Genomic DNA, 13,901 nt, shown 5'->3' on the forward strand with positions numbered 1-13,901 from the left:
ATTGCTTCCAAGCCTCACACAGGGGAGTTTTGGAACACCCCCAGAGTATCCTTGGGCCCGTGGTACTGTTTGCATTGTTCTCTAATGAGTTTGTGGAAGGACAGCTCATCTCCCTGTGAGATTTTCCCTTTCTTAGGGCCGGGCTGCCTCACGCGCGAATCTCCCACGGCACAGCAGCACCAGCTCAAGAGTGTATTCAACAGGTACTCGCTTAATTCCTCCGAAAAGCGAGTGCTGCTGGGAGCCGCCCAGGCACCCCGGGAAGCGTGTGGCAGCAGATGAGTCAAACCCGGTCAAACCCGGTGACTCAGCGAGGAGGCCCAGGGAGGCGGCGTCTCGTCCAGGTTGGGGGAGGTGACAGTAGTAGCAGTCACAAGAGCAGATCGGCTTCTGGATGCTTCCTATGTGCACAGGACTGTTCCAGACATCTTACATTTGTGAATACACTCATTCTTCACACACACACACACATACACACACACACACGATTTATTATTCTCATTCTACAGATAAGGAGACCGGAGCCCAGAGAGGTTAAGTGACTCCCTCCCTCCCTTCCCCCCTTCCTCCTTCCTCCTTCTCTCCCTCTCTCCTTCTCTTCCTCTCTTCCCCTCTCCCTCTCTCCCTCTCCCTCTCTCTCCCTCCCTTTCTCCCTCTCTCCCTCTCTTCCTCTCTCTCTCTCTGTTGCTCTGCCTCTCAAATCTTTAAAGAAATTTTTTTCAAAATGTGATTGGACCTAGGAGCCCATCAAATAGTACAAAATAGTATAAAAATAAAGTAAATGACTCTAGAGCTCTCACATCCAGAGCTAAAATCTTGAGCAACACGTTGGCCAGCATTCAAGGACGTCTTTCTTTGAGTATGTGTGTATGATTGACGATTGGACACCATGGGACCTCATTCTAGGTGCACATTCTAGGTGGGACCGGGCGAGCACTGTTTCTATGAGCACTTGTTTCTGTGAACACTGGACAGAGGAGGAAGCCCCAGCTCGGGGCAGGGCACCAGGCCAGGGAGTGCCAGGGCTGGGGCTTTAGTCCTCTGGAGTTTTTGGTAAGCTCTCAAAGCAAAGTCCACATTTGTGTTCTGACCCATTGTTCCCGGCAAACCCTTGCTCCCAGCAGCCAGGCCTGGCTCTTTCCTGGAGGTTTCACCCACTAGAAAAGAGATCCCGCAGCCTTGGCAGTGGGCACATGTACACAGCACCAGTAAAGCTCAGGACGCACGAGGCCGAGCTCAGCGACGCGGGCGCTTTTCCTGGCCCTGCAAATCCAGCTCCGTGCCGCTTCCTCATTCCCTCGCCCAAGAGCATTCCAAGTTGTTTCGAGGAGTTTCGGGGAAATGAAATCTAATAGCTGGCGCCCTTCCTCCTGATACTTTGGTCTTAGGACTGGTATCCAGTTCTGCTAAAAATGCAATCATATATTTGACTCTCAGGATGTGTTAGTGAAAATGAAGTCTAATGTGATTAGATATTAATGCAGTGTAATGGAGGATTGGTATTAAATTGAGACCTTCTGATCTTATTACTCCACAAAATGCTCCCTCCTGCTCGGGCTGTGGCCTTGCCCAGAGCCCTGAGCCTGCCTTGGAGAAGGAAGAGTACAAGGAAAGGAAGTGAGGGAAGCGGCCGCGAGACGGCAGACGCATCACTCCCCACACTGCCTTGAGCCTGTGGCCCATCATGGAGGGAGGAATGAGGGGTGGAGGGGCACAGGGGCCTCATTCTGGGCCTGTGCTCGCTTATGGTTGAGGCCCAAGAGCATCCAAGTGTCAGGTCTTCCCTTTGTGTCTGGGATCACTTGAAGACTGGATACGTGTGGGGCAAGAGGAGCAGAATCTGCTCTCTCCGTTCCCCGTGCAGTGCTTTGTGAGGCTGTCGGCGCTGTCCTAGTTCTGTCTCCCTTTCCTGGAGGGGCAGTGAACCAGCTGGAGTGTGTGCCGTAGCACCCTTCAGGGACAAGAATGGGACTGGGACAGCCCAGCAATGTGACCCCCAGCCAGGGGCAGCGCCCCTCACTGCCCTGCCCTGCTGCTGGAGGGACTGTCCATTCAGAAGTGACACTGGGGCCTTGCAGGCTGCATCCCAGCACACAGTCTCCCGGAGAGAGCTGTGGGGACTGGGAGGAGAACGACGCCCACGCTGAGAACATGGGCCAAGAATGCAAGCTCTGGGGGTGGTCAGATGGCATCACCTTCGCGTATGAGTAACAGTGTTTACAAAGGAGGTGATTTTTCTTACTCTGTTTCCAGAAAACTGCTTTCAGAGGCACAGACTTTGCACACAGGATGGTAACGACTTTTTAATGACCTTAAGGGGACTGGTGTCCAGGCAGCAGTGAATCAATCTCAGTGGGAGGCTCACGGGGAGGAGGAAGATGGAACACCTGAAACCAAAGGGGGAAAACAAGCTGCAAATACATACATTTTCTCTGCTCGCATTACTTGGTAATTAGACAATTACAGGAAACAGCTTCCCAGCAGCTGGCATTTCCACTGGGTGAGCCGAGGAGGGATGGCAGCCACTGTGAGCCCCTCACACTTATTACAGAAAATATTATTGGAGTTTACAGTCGTGGGGGCCATGTGCCCCTCCAGCGCATTCCGACGAGCGGCTGAGCATCAGGCCGAGAGCAGAACCACCCCTCCCAGGCCAGGTCCAGGGCCTGCTCTGCTGGGCTTTAAGTGAGCTGGCCTGGCCCGTGCTGGCCAGTGAGGGATTGCCTTGTAGAAATGAGCCAGTCGGCAGAGGAGAGCCTCTGGGTGGGCCCTGCGTGTGGAAGCAGGAAGCGGGCATGGATGGACCTTGGAGAACTCGTCTCTTCCCCAGTGCCGGCACTGGCATGGGGTGAGGGGAGACTCAGTGAGTGACTCCTGCACCCAGCCCACGTCTCGGCCCTGCTTCCCACCCCTCCTCCCAGATCCCCCACCCCCACCGCTGGGCATCACTGCCAACAGCCTTGTGAGCTAGCCCCGGGTCACAGAAGAGGGCGTAATGGTATGAACTCCACCAGCCGTGACTGCCTTCGCCTTCGCCTCACTCTTGCACCGTGGACTGGGTCTGCAGTTTGTGCGCGTCCCTGAAGGGCCCTGCAAGCATCCGAAAGTGGTGTTCACGGGCAGGGAGGAACGCCTTCTCGGACCAGGTCCCCTGCACAAGGACGGCCACTCGTGGGGAGGCCCTGCAGCCCCGTCTGACCCTCGTCTAACCCCTGTCTAACCCCCGGCTGTGTTTCCTCTCCCAGGTCCTGGCAGTCGGTAACTTTCGACAGGCAGCCTGCCTCCTTCATCCGCATCGTCGGAACACACAACACAGCAAATGAGGTAAGGGGCTCGCTCCGTGAGAGCTGCTGTGACATTTCCCGATGCACGGGTAACTGCTCCTTCCCGAGTTAAGTGGACCTGTTTGTTCTGCCCGCTAATGGCCTGTTGTTGAGACAGCTTGGTACAGAAGCAAGTCCTGCCCCTGCACAGTGGGGACATCATTATCATGTCTGGATGTCTCCTCACGGGCACATGAAAGCCCATTCCCAGGGCTGTGCATGTTCCCGCAGCCCCCTGCAGAACCTCGGGAGGTCAGACACCTGTCCCTGTCCCTGGGTCATCAAGCCCTCCTCCCTCCTGGGTGGCAGTGCTTTCACAAGGTTCCTGGGCCGTGCGGCTGTCATCCAGGTCTGCATGGGGCTCTCTGGCCTGCACGGTCCTGCGTGTTGAATGTTTGCCTCTGGTGGACGCTCTGGAAGCAGAGGAGAAGCGTGAAAGCATTAAGAGTTCTGCAGCTTCCCCTGCATGATCCTTCTCAGGTCTATAGAGCGCCGACTCCGTGTGTGCCACCGGCCACTGCCCTGGGGCCCTGTGCTGGGGACCTGGGCATTCTGAGCCATGTGACCTCGGGATTGTGTTTTATAAGGAAAGCCCCTATGGCATGGTGCGTGTCCTGGAGCCCACACTGACCCAAGCTCAGCCAGCCACTCCCTAACCCCTGGTGTCCGGGCCCTGCTCGGCCCCCATCTCCTCATCCCTGTCTCAGCCACTGCCACCGTCTCCCCCAGCAGGTGCCCGGGCAGGAGTGTGGGGAGGGCCTGTGTGTGCTGTGAATCCCGAGTGTCGGTCCCAGGATGGGCCTGGACTTCTGTAAGGGCCTGTGCTGGCCCGAGGGTATCCCCATGCCCAAGCAGGCAATCGAAGACAGACAGCCAGGTCAGGAGACTGGAAGCAAAGAGCAAGCCTTTATGCTACTTTCAGAACATAGGGCGCTAAGTGTTCGCTTTGCTGTTGGGCCCCACATTTTGAAGCTGGCTCTGGATTAATGCACTGTATTCCTGGAACCCAGAACACATCAGGGGACTCCAAAAAGCATTTTTAAACGTGAAAATGTTGTGATAATTTATGTTCGTTTTCTGTTTATATTTGTTTAGAATAAAAATGATCCACACCCACAGTGTGTTTCTTGCAGAGAGGAGCTGATAAACAGAAATATGAACTTCACCTCTGCATTTCAGAACAAACCTGAAAATTACCAAAATGAACCAACTGAGACTTTGTTTTAAAGCAGAATTCAAGAATTCCAAACATTAGGTCATAAAAGTACTTTTTCTTATTTTTATGACATAACAAAAGTAAATTTGAATTTGCATTTTAATATGTATCTGATCCCCAAACCATCGTATTTTTAAAATTTTTCTAGTAAACCTCAATTTTTCTTACCAGCTACACTACATTGTGTATGTATTACTTACTGTCTTTGAAAATCATTGACATTTACCCTTACGTAGTAAAATGTCAAGTTAAAGTTAGATGTCTTTTATTTGCAGTCTTTGTTTCCTATTTAGTACTTTCCCCCTCAAAAGACCATTGCTTCTCTTTAATTCCTAAATGGGTCTCTGAAATACTGTGTGGTGACAGAAGGAATTCTCCTGTCAGGAGAGGCTGAGGAGTGCTTCTGAACAGGGTCTCCCCAGGCCCGTGCTCAGCGCCAGCCCTGTCCCCTCAGCACCGAGGAACCGTGAGGTACATAGCTCAGAGCTCTCAGTGAGGAGTGACTCCCTGTCGCAGAGCTCAGGAGTTGGAGCGTGAACCTCTCCTCTGTGCCCAGTTTCCCCAACGGACCTTGTCGGGGCCCAGCCTCGTTGGTGGGGATGGGACCGGCCAGTTGGGGTTGGCTGGCGGGCACCAGGTAGCTAGTGACCGGCCTCAGCTGGCTGGAGAGTAACTTGCTCAGCTGAGTTAAGGAATCTGTTATTGACCAGGAAGAAAACGCTCCACTTGGTGTTGCCAACTGGGGAACATCTCACTCATCAGATAAGCAGTGAACGAGAGCGTAAGGCAAACCCATCCCGTTAGCTACATCATTCTCGGAACGCCCAAAACGAACAGTAACATTGACTTTTTCCAGGCACCAGGAGTATAGAAACTCCAAAAGAGAGGGTTCTTTACGCAGGGTTCTGGTTCTGGGACAGCCTTGGCAGAAGGAATGTCGCTGATGTCAGAGAACAGCGGGAACGCAGGTCAGCCAGTGTGGCCGTGCGGGGGGCGGGGGGGGGGGGCTTGGGTGGAGGGAGGAAGACACCCTGGGCTGGCTGGGCAGGACTCCTGGGGGAGGCAGCGGTGGAGAACGCGAGGGTTCCGACAGAAGGTGCTGGCCGCCTCACGGGGCGGGGTAGCTGGGGACGGTGGCCCGGGATGTAAGTCAGGACAGCCCTATAGGAAGTCCCATGGGGGCCACAGAAACGGGCTGAGAGCACGAGTGCTAGGTGTCCTTAGCCGTGTGCTTGCCAACAACACGCGTGGCTGTCTTAGTCAGCTGGGGCTGCTGTCGCAGAATCTCCTCGATGGCTGTGTGCGTCTCACAGTTCTGGAGGCTGGGAGCCGACACGAGGTTCTGGTGAGGCCCTCTGTCTGGTCATATCTGCCCACAGCCTTCCTTGGTGCGCTCTGAGCCAGCCAACTCTAGCCACTCTCTCTTTTTAGGACACTAATCCCATCCTGGGGCTCTACCCTGGCAACTTCATCTAGACCTGTGTATTTCCCAAAAGCCGCACCTCTGATACCATTCTAAGGGGCTAGAATTTCAAGTGTGAACTCGAGGGGGGCACACACCTGCAGCCCGTAGTAGTAGCCTTTAGTATGGTGAGAGCCAGGACTGGTGTCCTTTAGCTGTGGTATGTTTGTGAACCCAGAGACGGTGCTGATTTCCAGAAGAGTAACTGGGATTGGCTTTTAGCACAGAGCGGTAGAGTGTCTGTTGCAAAACAGAGAAGCGTGGTGAATAAACCCTTCACCTCATCACCGAGGTGGACCTGTTTTCTGCAGATGCTGCCCCCTTCAGAGAGGGGTGGGCAGGGCAGGCCGTGCTGGGAAGCACAGTCCGGAGGGGCTCATGCGAGAGGAAGGGCATTCAGAAGAGAAAGTGGTTGGGCTGTTTTGGCAAAGGGTGGGCAGAGTCCAGGCCAGTGTGAAAGTGCTCAGAGCCGCCGGCTGATGTATAGAGACCCTAAGTTGGTTTTGCGGGGCTGGGAGCCCAGTGAGTTGATAGCTGTGCCGCTGTGACTGTGGAAACTGCCCTGACCTCCATGCCTCAGGCTGCTGCTGGAGTAGCCCAGGGCTGATAACCGCGTGGTGAGTGAAAGCAGGCTCCGAGCCAGGACTGCCGGGGATGTGTCTGTCTTGCTCCTGTCGGCCAGGCCTGTCTGCATCCAGAGGCCCCGCATGTCTGCCGCACGCTAATTTTCCCCACTTTCCCACGCGCTGGGCTGGCTGGCAGGTGGCAGCAGCTGGCTGTCTGTGGAGGCTCCTATTTCTCCATCACCTGTCTGGGCACGCTTCTGCGTTGCCACGGCTCCGTCCCTCTCCTCTGGGCAGCGTGCATCTGCCACTGGCACCCGTCTCTCATCTTCCTTTGTGAGCCTGCCACAATGAGTGCACTGCACCTTTCAGCTGTGTGCAGGGCTGCTGTCAGTGACTCCCCCTAACCCTCACCTGCTGAAGGCGCCACCCCTCCCTTCAGGGACCTCCTGCTCCTGTGCACTCAGCATCATCCCTAGCGTTTCTCTCACCTCTGGAACATTCTCCTTGCATTTCTGCCCTGTGTCTCCTCCTTGAGCTCCCTGCTCTCTGCTCTGTCCTCCGCACGTGGCCCTGCTCTCAGGCGGCTCCTGTTTCTCTGTTATCCTTGGCTGCTTCCCCGCACGCGCTGCTCGCGAGCAGGATTTCCTTTGTCTTCCTCCCCGCTTGGCACTAGATGGCAGACACACGTCAGCTTGTCTTTGGCACGGCCGCCTTCCCCTCACCTGGCTCCACTCATCTGGCTCCCCACTGCCTGTGGCCAGAGAGGTCCTTCTTGGCCGTATTCTCTCTCGGGCGCCAACGTCACCAGCGTGTGTCCAGCCCCTGTGGCTGTCCAGCTGTCTCCACTGCTGATCGGCCTTGAGCCTCTTGGGAGGCAGACTCTTCTCCCCTGGTGTGCTCTCCCGAGGGAGGAAGCCGCGGGCCTGGGCCATCAGCAGTTCTGCAGGAGTCAACAGTGGGCTTGTCGCTGAACCCCTGTGACTGTGGCACCGCTCACGACCCCTTCATTTTCATTTCATTAATTATCTTTGCAAAATAACAAAGGCCCCCGCCTACATCCTTAAATCCAGCTGGGTCTAAAGGGATCAAGTCTGTGGACCTATGAAAATCAGCCAGTGTTATTAAAAGGAATAGAAATCACGCCTGTTTCTTCTTAAGGTTTTTATAACAATCTGGGCACAAAGGAGGTTCAGGAGTGATTTTCCAGCCGGCTGGGAGCTCAGGGCACTGACAGAGAGGCGGCAGGAAAAGCAAGCTCTGCAATGCAGAAAGGCAAGGCTCCTGCCCCCGGAGCCCGCGTGCAGGCTGTCGCCACGGCAGCAACAGGAACTGAGGATGGTATTGACAAGCTGTAGGTGGCCCTCAGGGTTCATTCTCTCTTTTTAAGATTTATTTATATATTTGAAAGAGTTACACACAGAGAGAGAGAGAGAGAGATCTTCCATCTGCTGGTTCACTCCCCAAATGGCCACAGTGACTGGAGCTGTAGCAATCCAAAGTCAAGAGCAGGTGCTTCTTCCAGGTCTCCCATGCAGGTGCAGGGTCCCAAGGACTTGGCCATCTTCTACTGCTTTCCCAGGCCATAGCAAAGAGCTGGATCAGAAGTGGAGCAGCCAGGACTCGAACCAGCACCCATATGGGATGCTGGCACTGCAGGCGGCAGCTTTACCCGCTATGCCACAGTGCCAGCCCCCCAGGTAGAGTTTCTATAATCATACAGAAGATGTTCTTAAATCAGAAGCCAGAAATATCTGTGGGAAAGTATATGTACCAGATATCTCAGCATCTTCTAGCTTAGGACCCGTACAGGAAACATGATTGCCATACGTCACAAGAGCGGCAGCTAGTACTCACTGAGCACCTGCTGTATGCCAGCCCCTGTACCAAGCCCTCTGTTTATCACATCGCTGATCCTCTTCCATGAAGTAGGTGCGTCTTCAGGACGATGAGCCTCAGCGCTAAGTGGTGCAGAGCCACCGAGTGCTGGGCAGTCTTCATCATCCAGTGCTCAAGGGCAGAGCTGGGCTGGCTCTCGTTGCGGTTTAGCACCATCTGCTCCAAGTGCACACGGCCGCCGCCTGCCTGTGGCAGAGCGTCTCCAGGAGCAGTTTCTCCAGGGGCTCCTGTGTGAGTTTAGGCTGCAGGAATGGGGGTGCTCTCATCATAGACCTAAAGAGACACCGCTGCCTGTCCCCCACATAGCAGTCATCACACAGTAGACCACGATCCATGGGGATGAGCAGGACAGCGAGCTTGTGGCCAGAACCCAAAGAATACATGCGGCACCTACAGTAGGGTCCCTTTCCTATGACAAAGCGAAGTGTTCACGTCTGTGCACGTGTGAGTGGTGGAAGCACCAGGGAAGGGCGGCAAGGAAGTGGTCGTTCCCTAAGCCCCATGGTGGCTTTCTTAGGGGAGAGGCTCATGCCAGGCGGGGACAAGGAGGCGCGAGCAGGTTCTTGACCCAGGCACTGGCTCTTGACCCAGGTGGTGCTTATACGGGTGTTCACGGTGTACCTATTCAACACTTGGTGCTTTTCTATCTGGTGCGCCTTTTGATGTGTAGTTGTCACGGTAAAATGTTTAGTTTTGAGCAAAATGGAAATGTCAGTAGGAAAATGGAAGCTGAGAGGTGCTGGCCAGTGTGTAGAGGGTCAGTCCACCGCACAGTAGCAGAGGCAGGCTTTGAGTTCAGGCCGTCTGGCCCTTAGCATGTAGGCTGCTCCCTGACCCAGAAAGACATAAAAAATAATAACATGTAGGAGTGAGCCCCGCTCCACCCCGGCCCCTGACTCGATGGCTCTGAGGGAGACACTGATGATCAGGTGGGCTCCCTGCACCAGCCGTGCTAGATGGAGGGGGTGCACGAGGCGGCCTCTTCCTGAAGGCGGTTGCAGCTTCCCTGGCTGACAGACGCCATCCCCCCATGAAGAGCACTTAGCTCTGGGTGACATGCCCACAGCTGCACCTGTCAACGTGGACAGATGCAGGGCTGGCCCTGAGCAGGGAGAGAACCTTCCTCATCTGTGAAATGGATCCAGTGTCGCCAGTCTTGGGCTGGCTTCATTGTAGACGAGATTCTGTTGTGGAGGGTTTGGCAGGTGCGGCTGCAGATGGCTCAGCTGGCCATCTGTCAGGGAGGGCCGTCAGCCTGTGAGCTTGTCACGGGCGGGTCTGCCCGAGCCAGCGCCGGCAGGACAGGAAGTCTGCAAGTGGCTACTTGAGCTGCCCTCCAGGGCCACTCGGCTCAGAGCGTGGAGTGAGGCAGAATTTATTTACGGGCTCTGTCAGGCCTCTGAGTGGTTCTGGGCTCCCAATGCCATTCCTGTTCCCATAGCAACATGTGGCTCTATGAGGGGGGGGGTTTAAACAGGGCAACAGACTGCTTTACAAAATGACAGCAGCAGCTAGGTAAACACTCCTGTGGGCTGGTGATAGTTACCCAGAGCGTCAGCGCTCAGACTGGATGGGCCAGGCCCCCGGGGCCGCGACCCCCAGCCAGTCGGCCGCAGCAAGGAAGCCCACTGCCCTGTGGCAGGGGTGTGGGAACTCCTGTCTGCAGGGCTGCCAGCCGTCAGACTCCACTTGTGCCAGAGAAAGAATCTGGCCCCCAGGGGTGTCACGTCCCTATGGCCGAGGGGGTCATGCACAAAGAACCCGCGTGGGGACAGAAGTCACCCTGAGTGGTGTACACCAGGACTAGAGAGAAGGGGGTGAGGGAGAGCAGGGCTGGGCACAGGCACGGTCAGGTCCAGGGCAGCTGGCACCTGGGTGCTTGCAGGATGGTCCCAGCGGGAGGCTGACTGTGGCTCCTGAGGGCAGGGACTGTGCTGTGGCATGTTTGTGTCCCCAGTCCCCAGGGTGGCACACAGCTGCCCCTCCACAGATCAGACCAGGGGCCAGAGTCTGGGCATGGGATTCCCAGGGAAACAGCTCCCAGGAGTCAGTTTGACAGTCTAGAGTATGGCACCAAGGCCAGGACCCGCTGTGCGCGGGAAGGGAGAGACCTGTGTTGGTTTTGATCTGGAAGCCTTTAGCGGCGGGAGAATACTGGGCGCGGGAGAGGACGTGGAAGAGGAGCAGTCCAGACAAGAACACGGATTTAAGGATTACACATGCATGTGGTGATCAGGGCCAGGAGCCTCGGCGGAGTCAGGCTGAGGAGAAGGGCCTGGCAGCACGCCCTGAGGACCAGCCACAAACGTGCACGAGGACCAAGAAGACGGGCCTGGCCGGCCGCACCTCCAGCCAGCTGTGGGACCCCAAGTCACCTCACCTCTCTGCTCTCAGGATTCTTGTAATAGACTGAACTGAATCTGAAAAGTCCCTTCCCAGCGAGATGGGAAGAAGGCATAAAAGTGTTTATTTTATGCATAATTATAAAAGGAGACCTTTTATGGGCATCTTTGCGTAAGCGTCTGTTATGAACGATTTTGTTAGGAAAAGTGAGAAGCAGTGCGGCCATTGTTTCGCATGCTGCGCAGTCCCTCCACCTGTTGTTGGAGCAGCAGTTCTGCGTCCTCATCTGGCCCCAGGAAGAGATGAGTGGAAACGTGGGCGTCCACTGCGGAGCCAGCAGCTGGGAGGGAGGCCGGAAGTCTCCGCACAGCTGGAGCTGTTGGAGAAACTGGCCACGAAGCGGAGAACTGCCCGCAGCTGGGCCGCAGGGACGGTGTTGTGCAGAGAGCAGGGCCGCAGCCGGGCTCTTGAGCACCTGTCCAGCGAGAAGCGGACTTGGTAAGGCCACATCCGCCAGGCATCCCAGAAAGCTGGGAACCAGGACACTTCCTTTTTGTTTGTTTCTTATAGAAAAACTGAAAGATATCTCTGTCATTCTGCAGCCATGTTAAGACCAGGAATGTGAGTCTGTCCCCAGAATGCTGGAGTGTGCGTACTAAACACTCACTCTAAGAACTCTGCAGTGTATGTACTGAAAACCGGAAACCAGGAATTCCAGTGCTGCCTGGGATGATATATATCAGAAGGCTTCACTCCCAGAACCTTGTAAGCAGTGGAGTTCCTTCCGGTCATCCGCGGGACCCATGGCCTGGGTAGAAAGTGGGAAAAGTCACATTGGAAAGTTAAAGCACTGTTGCCATATGTGCACATTTCATCCAGAAACTCCCATGCTTCGGCAGGATAAAGTACCTGTGCAGAAGTGTTGCTCACAATTCCAGAACTGTTCCTTGACTGAAAAGCATGTGCTGGCTGTTCACATACATACGTGAAACCAGGGTTTATGAAAAGGGTGTTTTGTAGGAAGCAGTAGTCTTCCTTTTTATCACTGTGGTCTATAGATGGACGGTTGACTCCTGCTCTGAGCAAGCCCTAGAGAGACAGAACTGGTGAGTGTGGCTGGGCAGGTGGTGTGCTGAGCACTGGGTAGATGAGTGGGGCTCCCATGCCAGCCACTGAGAAAGGGACATTGGGTCTTCAGGGGCATGCCAGTCAGGAGCCGTGGCTTTGCGTGTAACTGGCTCAGACATCACAGGGAGGTGGGCACCTACTTTGTAAAGATGTGTCGCCTTACAGACGAAAGCTGAAAGCTCAGATCAGAAATCCTATTTGTATCGGTTGGCGTGGAAGCGCTCTGTAGGAATTACTCAGGAGAAACCAGGAAAGGAAGATAAAGTCATTGATCAACACTTAATAAGTTTTCCCAATTTCTGCTGGTTCACGAAGAATTCCTTGGCCACTTTGGGAAAATTACCAGAGGCTTCTGCTTTTAAAAACCTTGAAAAGGGGCTGGTGCTGTGGCGCAGCAGGTGGGTTAAGCCACCAGCGTCCCATGTGGGCGCTCCAGTCTCAGCCATTCCACTTCAGATCCAGCTCCCTGCTAATGGCCTGGGGAAACAACAGAAGATGGCCCAAGCGCTTGGCCCCCTGCACCCAAGTGGGAGACCTGGAAGAAGCTCCTGGCTCCTGGCTTCAGATCGGCTCAGCCCTGGCCATGGCAGCTATTTGGGGAGTGAACCAGCAGATGGAAGATTCTTTCTCTCTGCTTCTGCCTCTCTCCCTCTCTGCAACTCCACCTTTCAAATAAATCTTTTTTTTTTTTTTTTTTTTAAAGAAACACCTTGAAGAAAATGTTGAGCAAATAGTGTTTGGGGAATCCCTGCAGCGAGGGGCGGCAGACAGCAGCCAGGCACGACTTGAGTGTGACTACTGGGAAGGGGCTAGCACCTTTGCGTCCACCCCGTCCAGAGTTCAGGGAGAAAAGAACACCCCAGGCCGTCTCAGACGTGTCGAGAATTACGGCTCCCAGAGAAGCAAGGCAGTGTGATAATAAACAGCAGCTTCAGAAAAGGACACCCGGACTGTGACTGGGGCTGTGTCGGATCCGTACACACGACTACATTCCAAATTAGCCAGCTCCTCTCAGGGGACAGATCCGGAGGCCATTGAAGATGGTTCAGCGAAGGTGCCCCTTTGTGAGCAGCGGCAATCAAACAGGCTAATGGGATACATGATTGCCGAGAAGGGAGGGAAAATGACGCGGAGACCGTAGTAATGGTTTTGCATAAATCAGCAGTGCGACTCTGCCCTGTATGCCTCATTCACTTTTGGTCACATCCTTTCCGGGGGATACTGCAGTCTTGGGAAGCTTTGGAGGAAAGAAATTGAATCGTGTAAGCTTCTGAGCAAAGAGAAACTTGGGACTTTGCTGGTGCACCTGCAGGAAGGCCCAGAGGTGCCCGATGGGGACGGGAAGTGGGCTGGGGAGCTCGGGGCTGTGGTGGGACAGGCCGGGGCTCCTTTCCAGAGGCCCATCTCCCCTTGGGAGTGACAGCTCCCCTGGGCCAGTGGGCTCTCCTGCAGTTTCCTCGTGAAAGGAACAGAGGCGTGGCAGCCCGCAGTGCGTGCTCTGCCGGGCTGACCACAGTGGACGAGCTGGCTTCCCCTGGCAGGCTCGCGCTCAGTCCTGCTCCTGAGAGCAGTCAGCACTGCCCACATGCCCCATGGGCAGATCTGACGGCTCCCTGGGTCCCTTGCACATGATGATGATAAAATGCAAACACATGGTGCTCATTAAGTGTCTCCAGGAGCTGGGCAGGTGTCAGTGTGTGTGGTTGCTGTGTTTGGTTCAGGGCTGGTGGCTGAGCCCAGCGTCCTGTTCCACGGGGCAGAGCAGGTGGGCCGGTGCTGGGGAGGTGGCTTTGATCTGGAAAGACCTCCTTTACCCTCTTCCCTGTCTGCCTGCCCACCCTCCAGGGCCTCCTACACGCATTCCCTCCTCTCGCTGACTTCCCTAAGCTCCCTTCTGTGCTGAATCCGTTCTCACTGGCTCCAGGGTACCACGGGATCACAGATCACACACTCAGGACCGTGTGTGA

At 55.1% G+C, this 13,901-nt stretch overlaps 1 protein-coding gene across 3 annotated transcripts in view; it reads left to right on the forward strand.

Annotated features, from left to right (window-relative positions):
- The window catches only part of BTBD9 (BTB domain containing 9), a 449,433-nt gene that overhangs the window by 418,257 nt on the left and 17,275 nt on the right, over positions 1-13,901 (forward strand). For all 3 annotated transcript variants that reach the window (XM_008262867.5, XM_017345091.4, XM_089333970.1), the window contains one exon: positions 3,246-3,324. In XM_008262867.5, coding sequence (XP_008261089.1) covers positions 3,246-3,324 — 79 coding nt within the window. The remainder of the gene's footprint in view (positions 1-3,245; positions 3,325-13,901) is intronic.

Source organism: Oryctolagus cuniculus, chromosome 5 (genome assembly GCF_051225735.1).
Source record: "Oryctolagus cuniculus isolate XC-2025 breed Fujian yellow rabbit chromosome 5, ASM5122573v1, whole genome shotgun sequence".
Lineage (NCBI taxonomy): Eukaryota > Metazoa > Chordata > Mammalia > Lagomorpha > Leporidae > Oryctolagus > Oryctolagus cuniculus.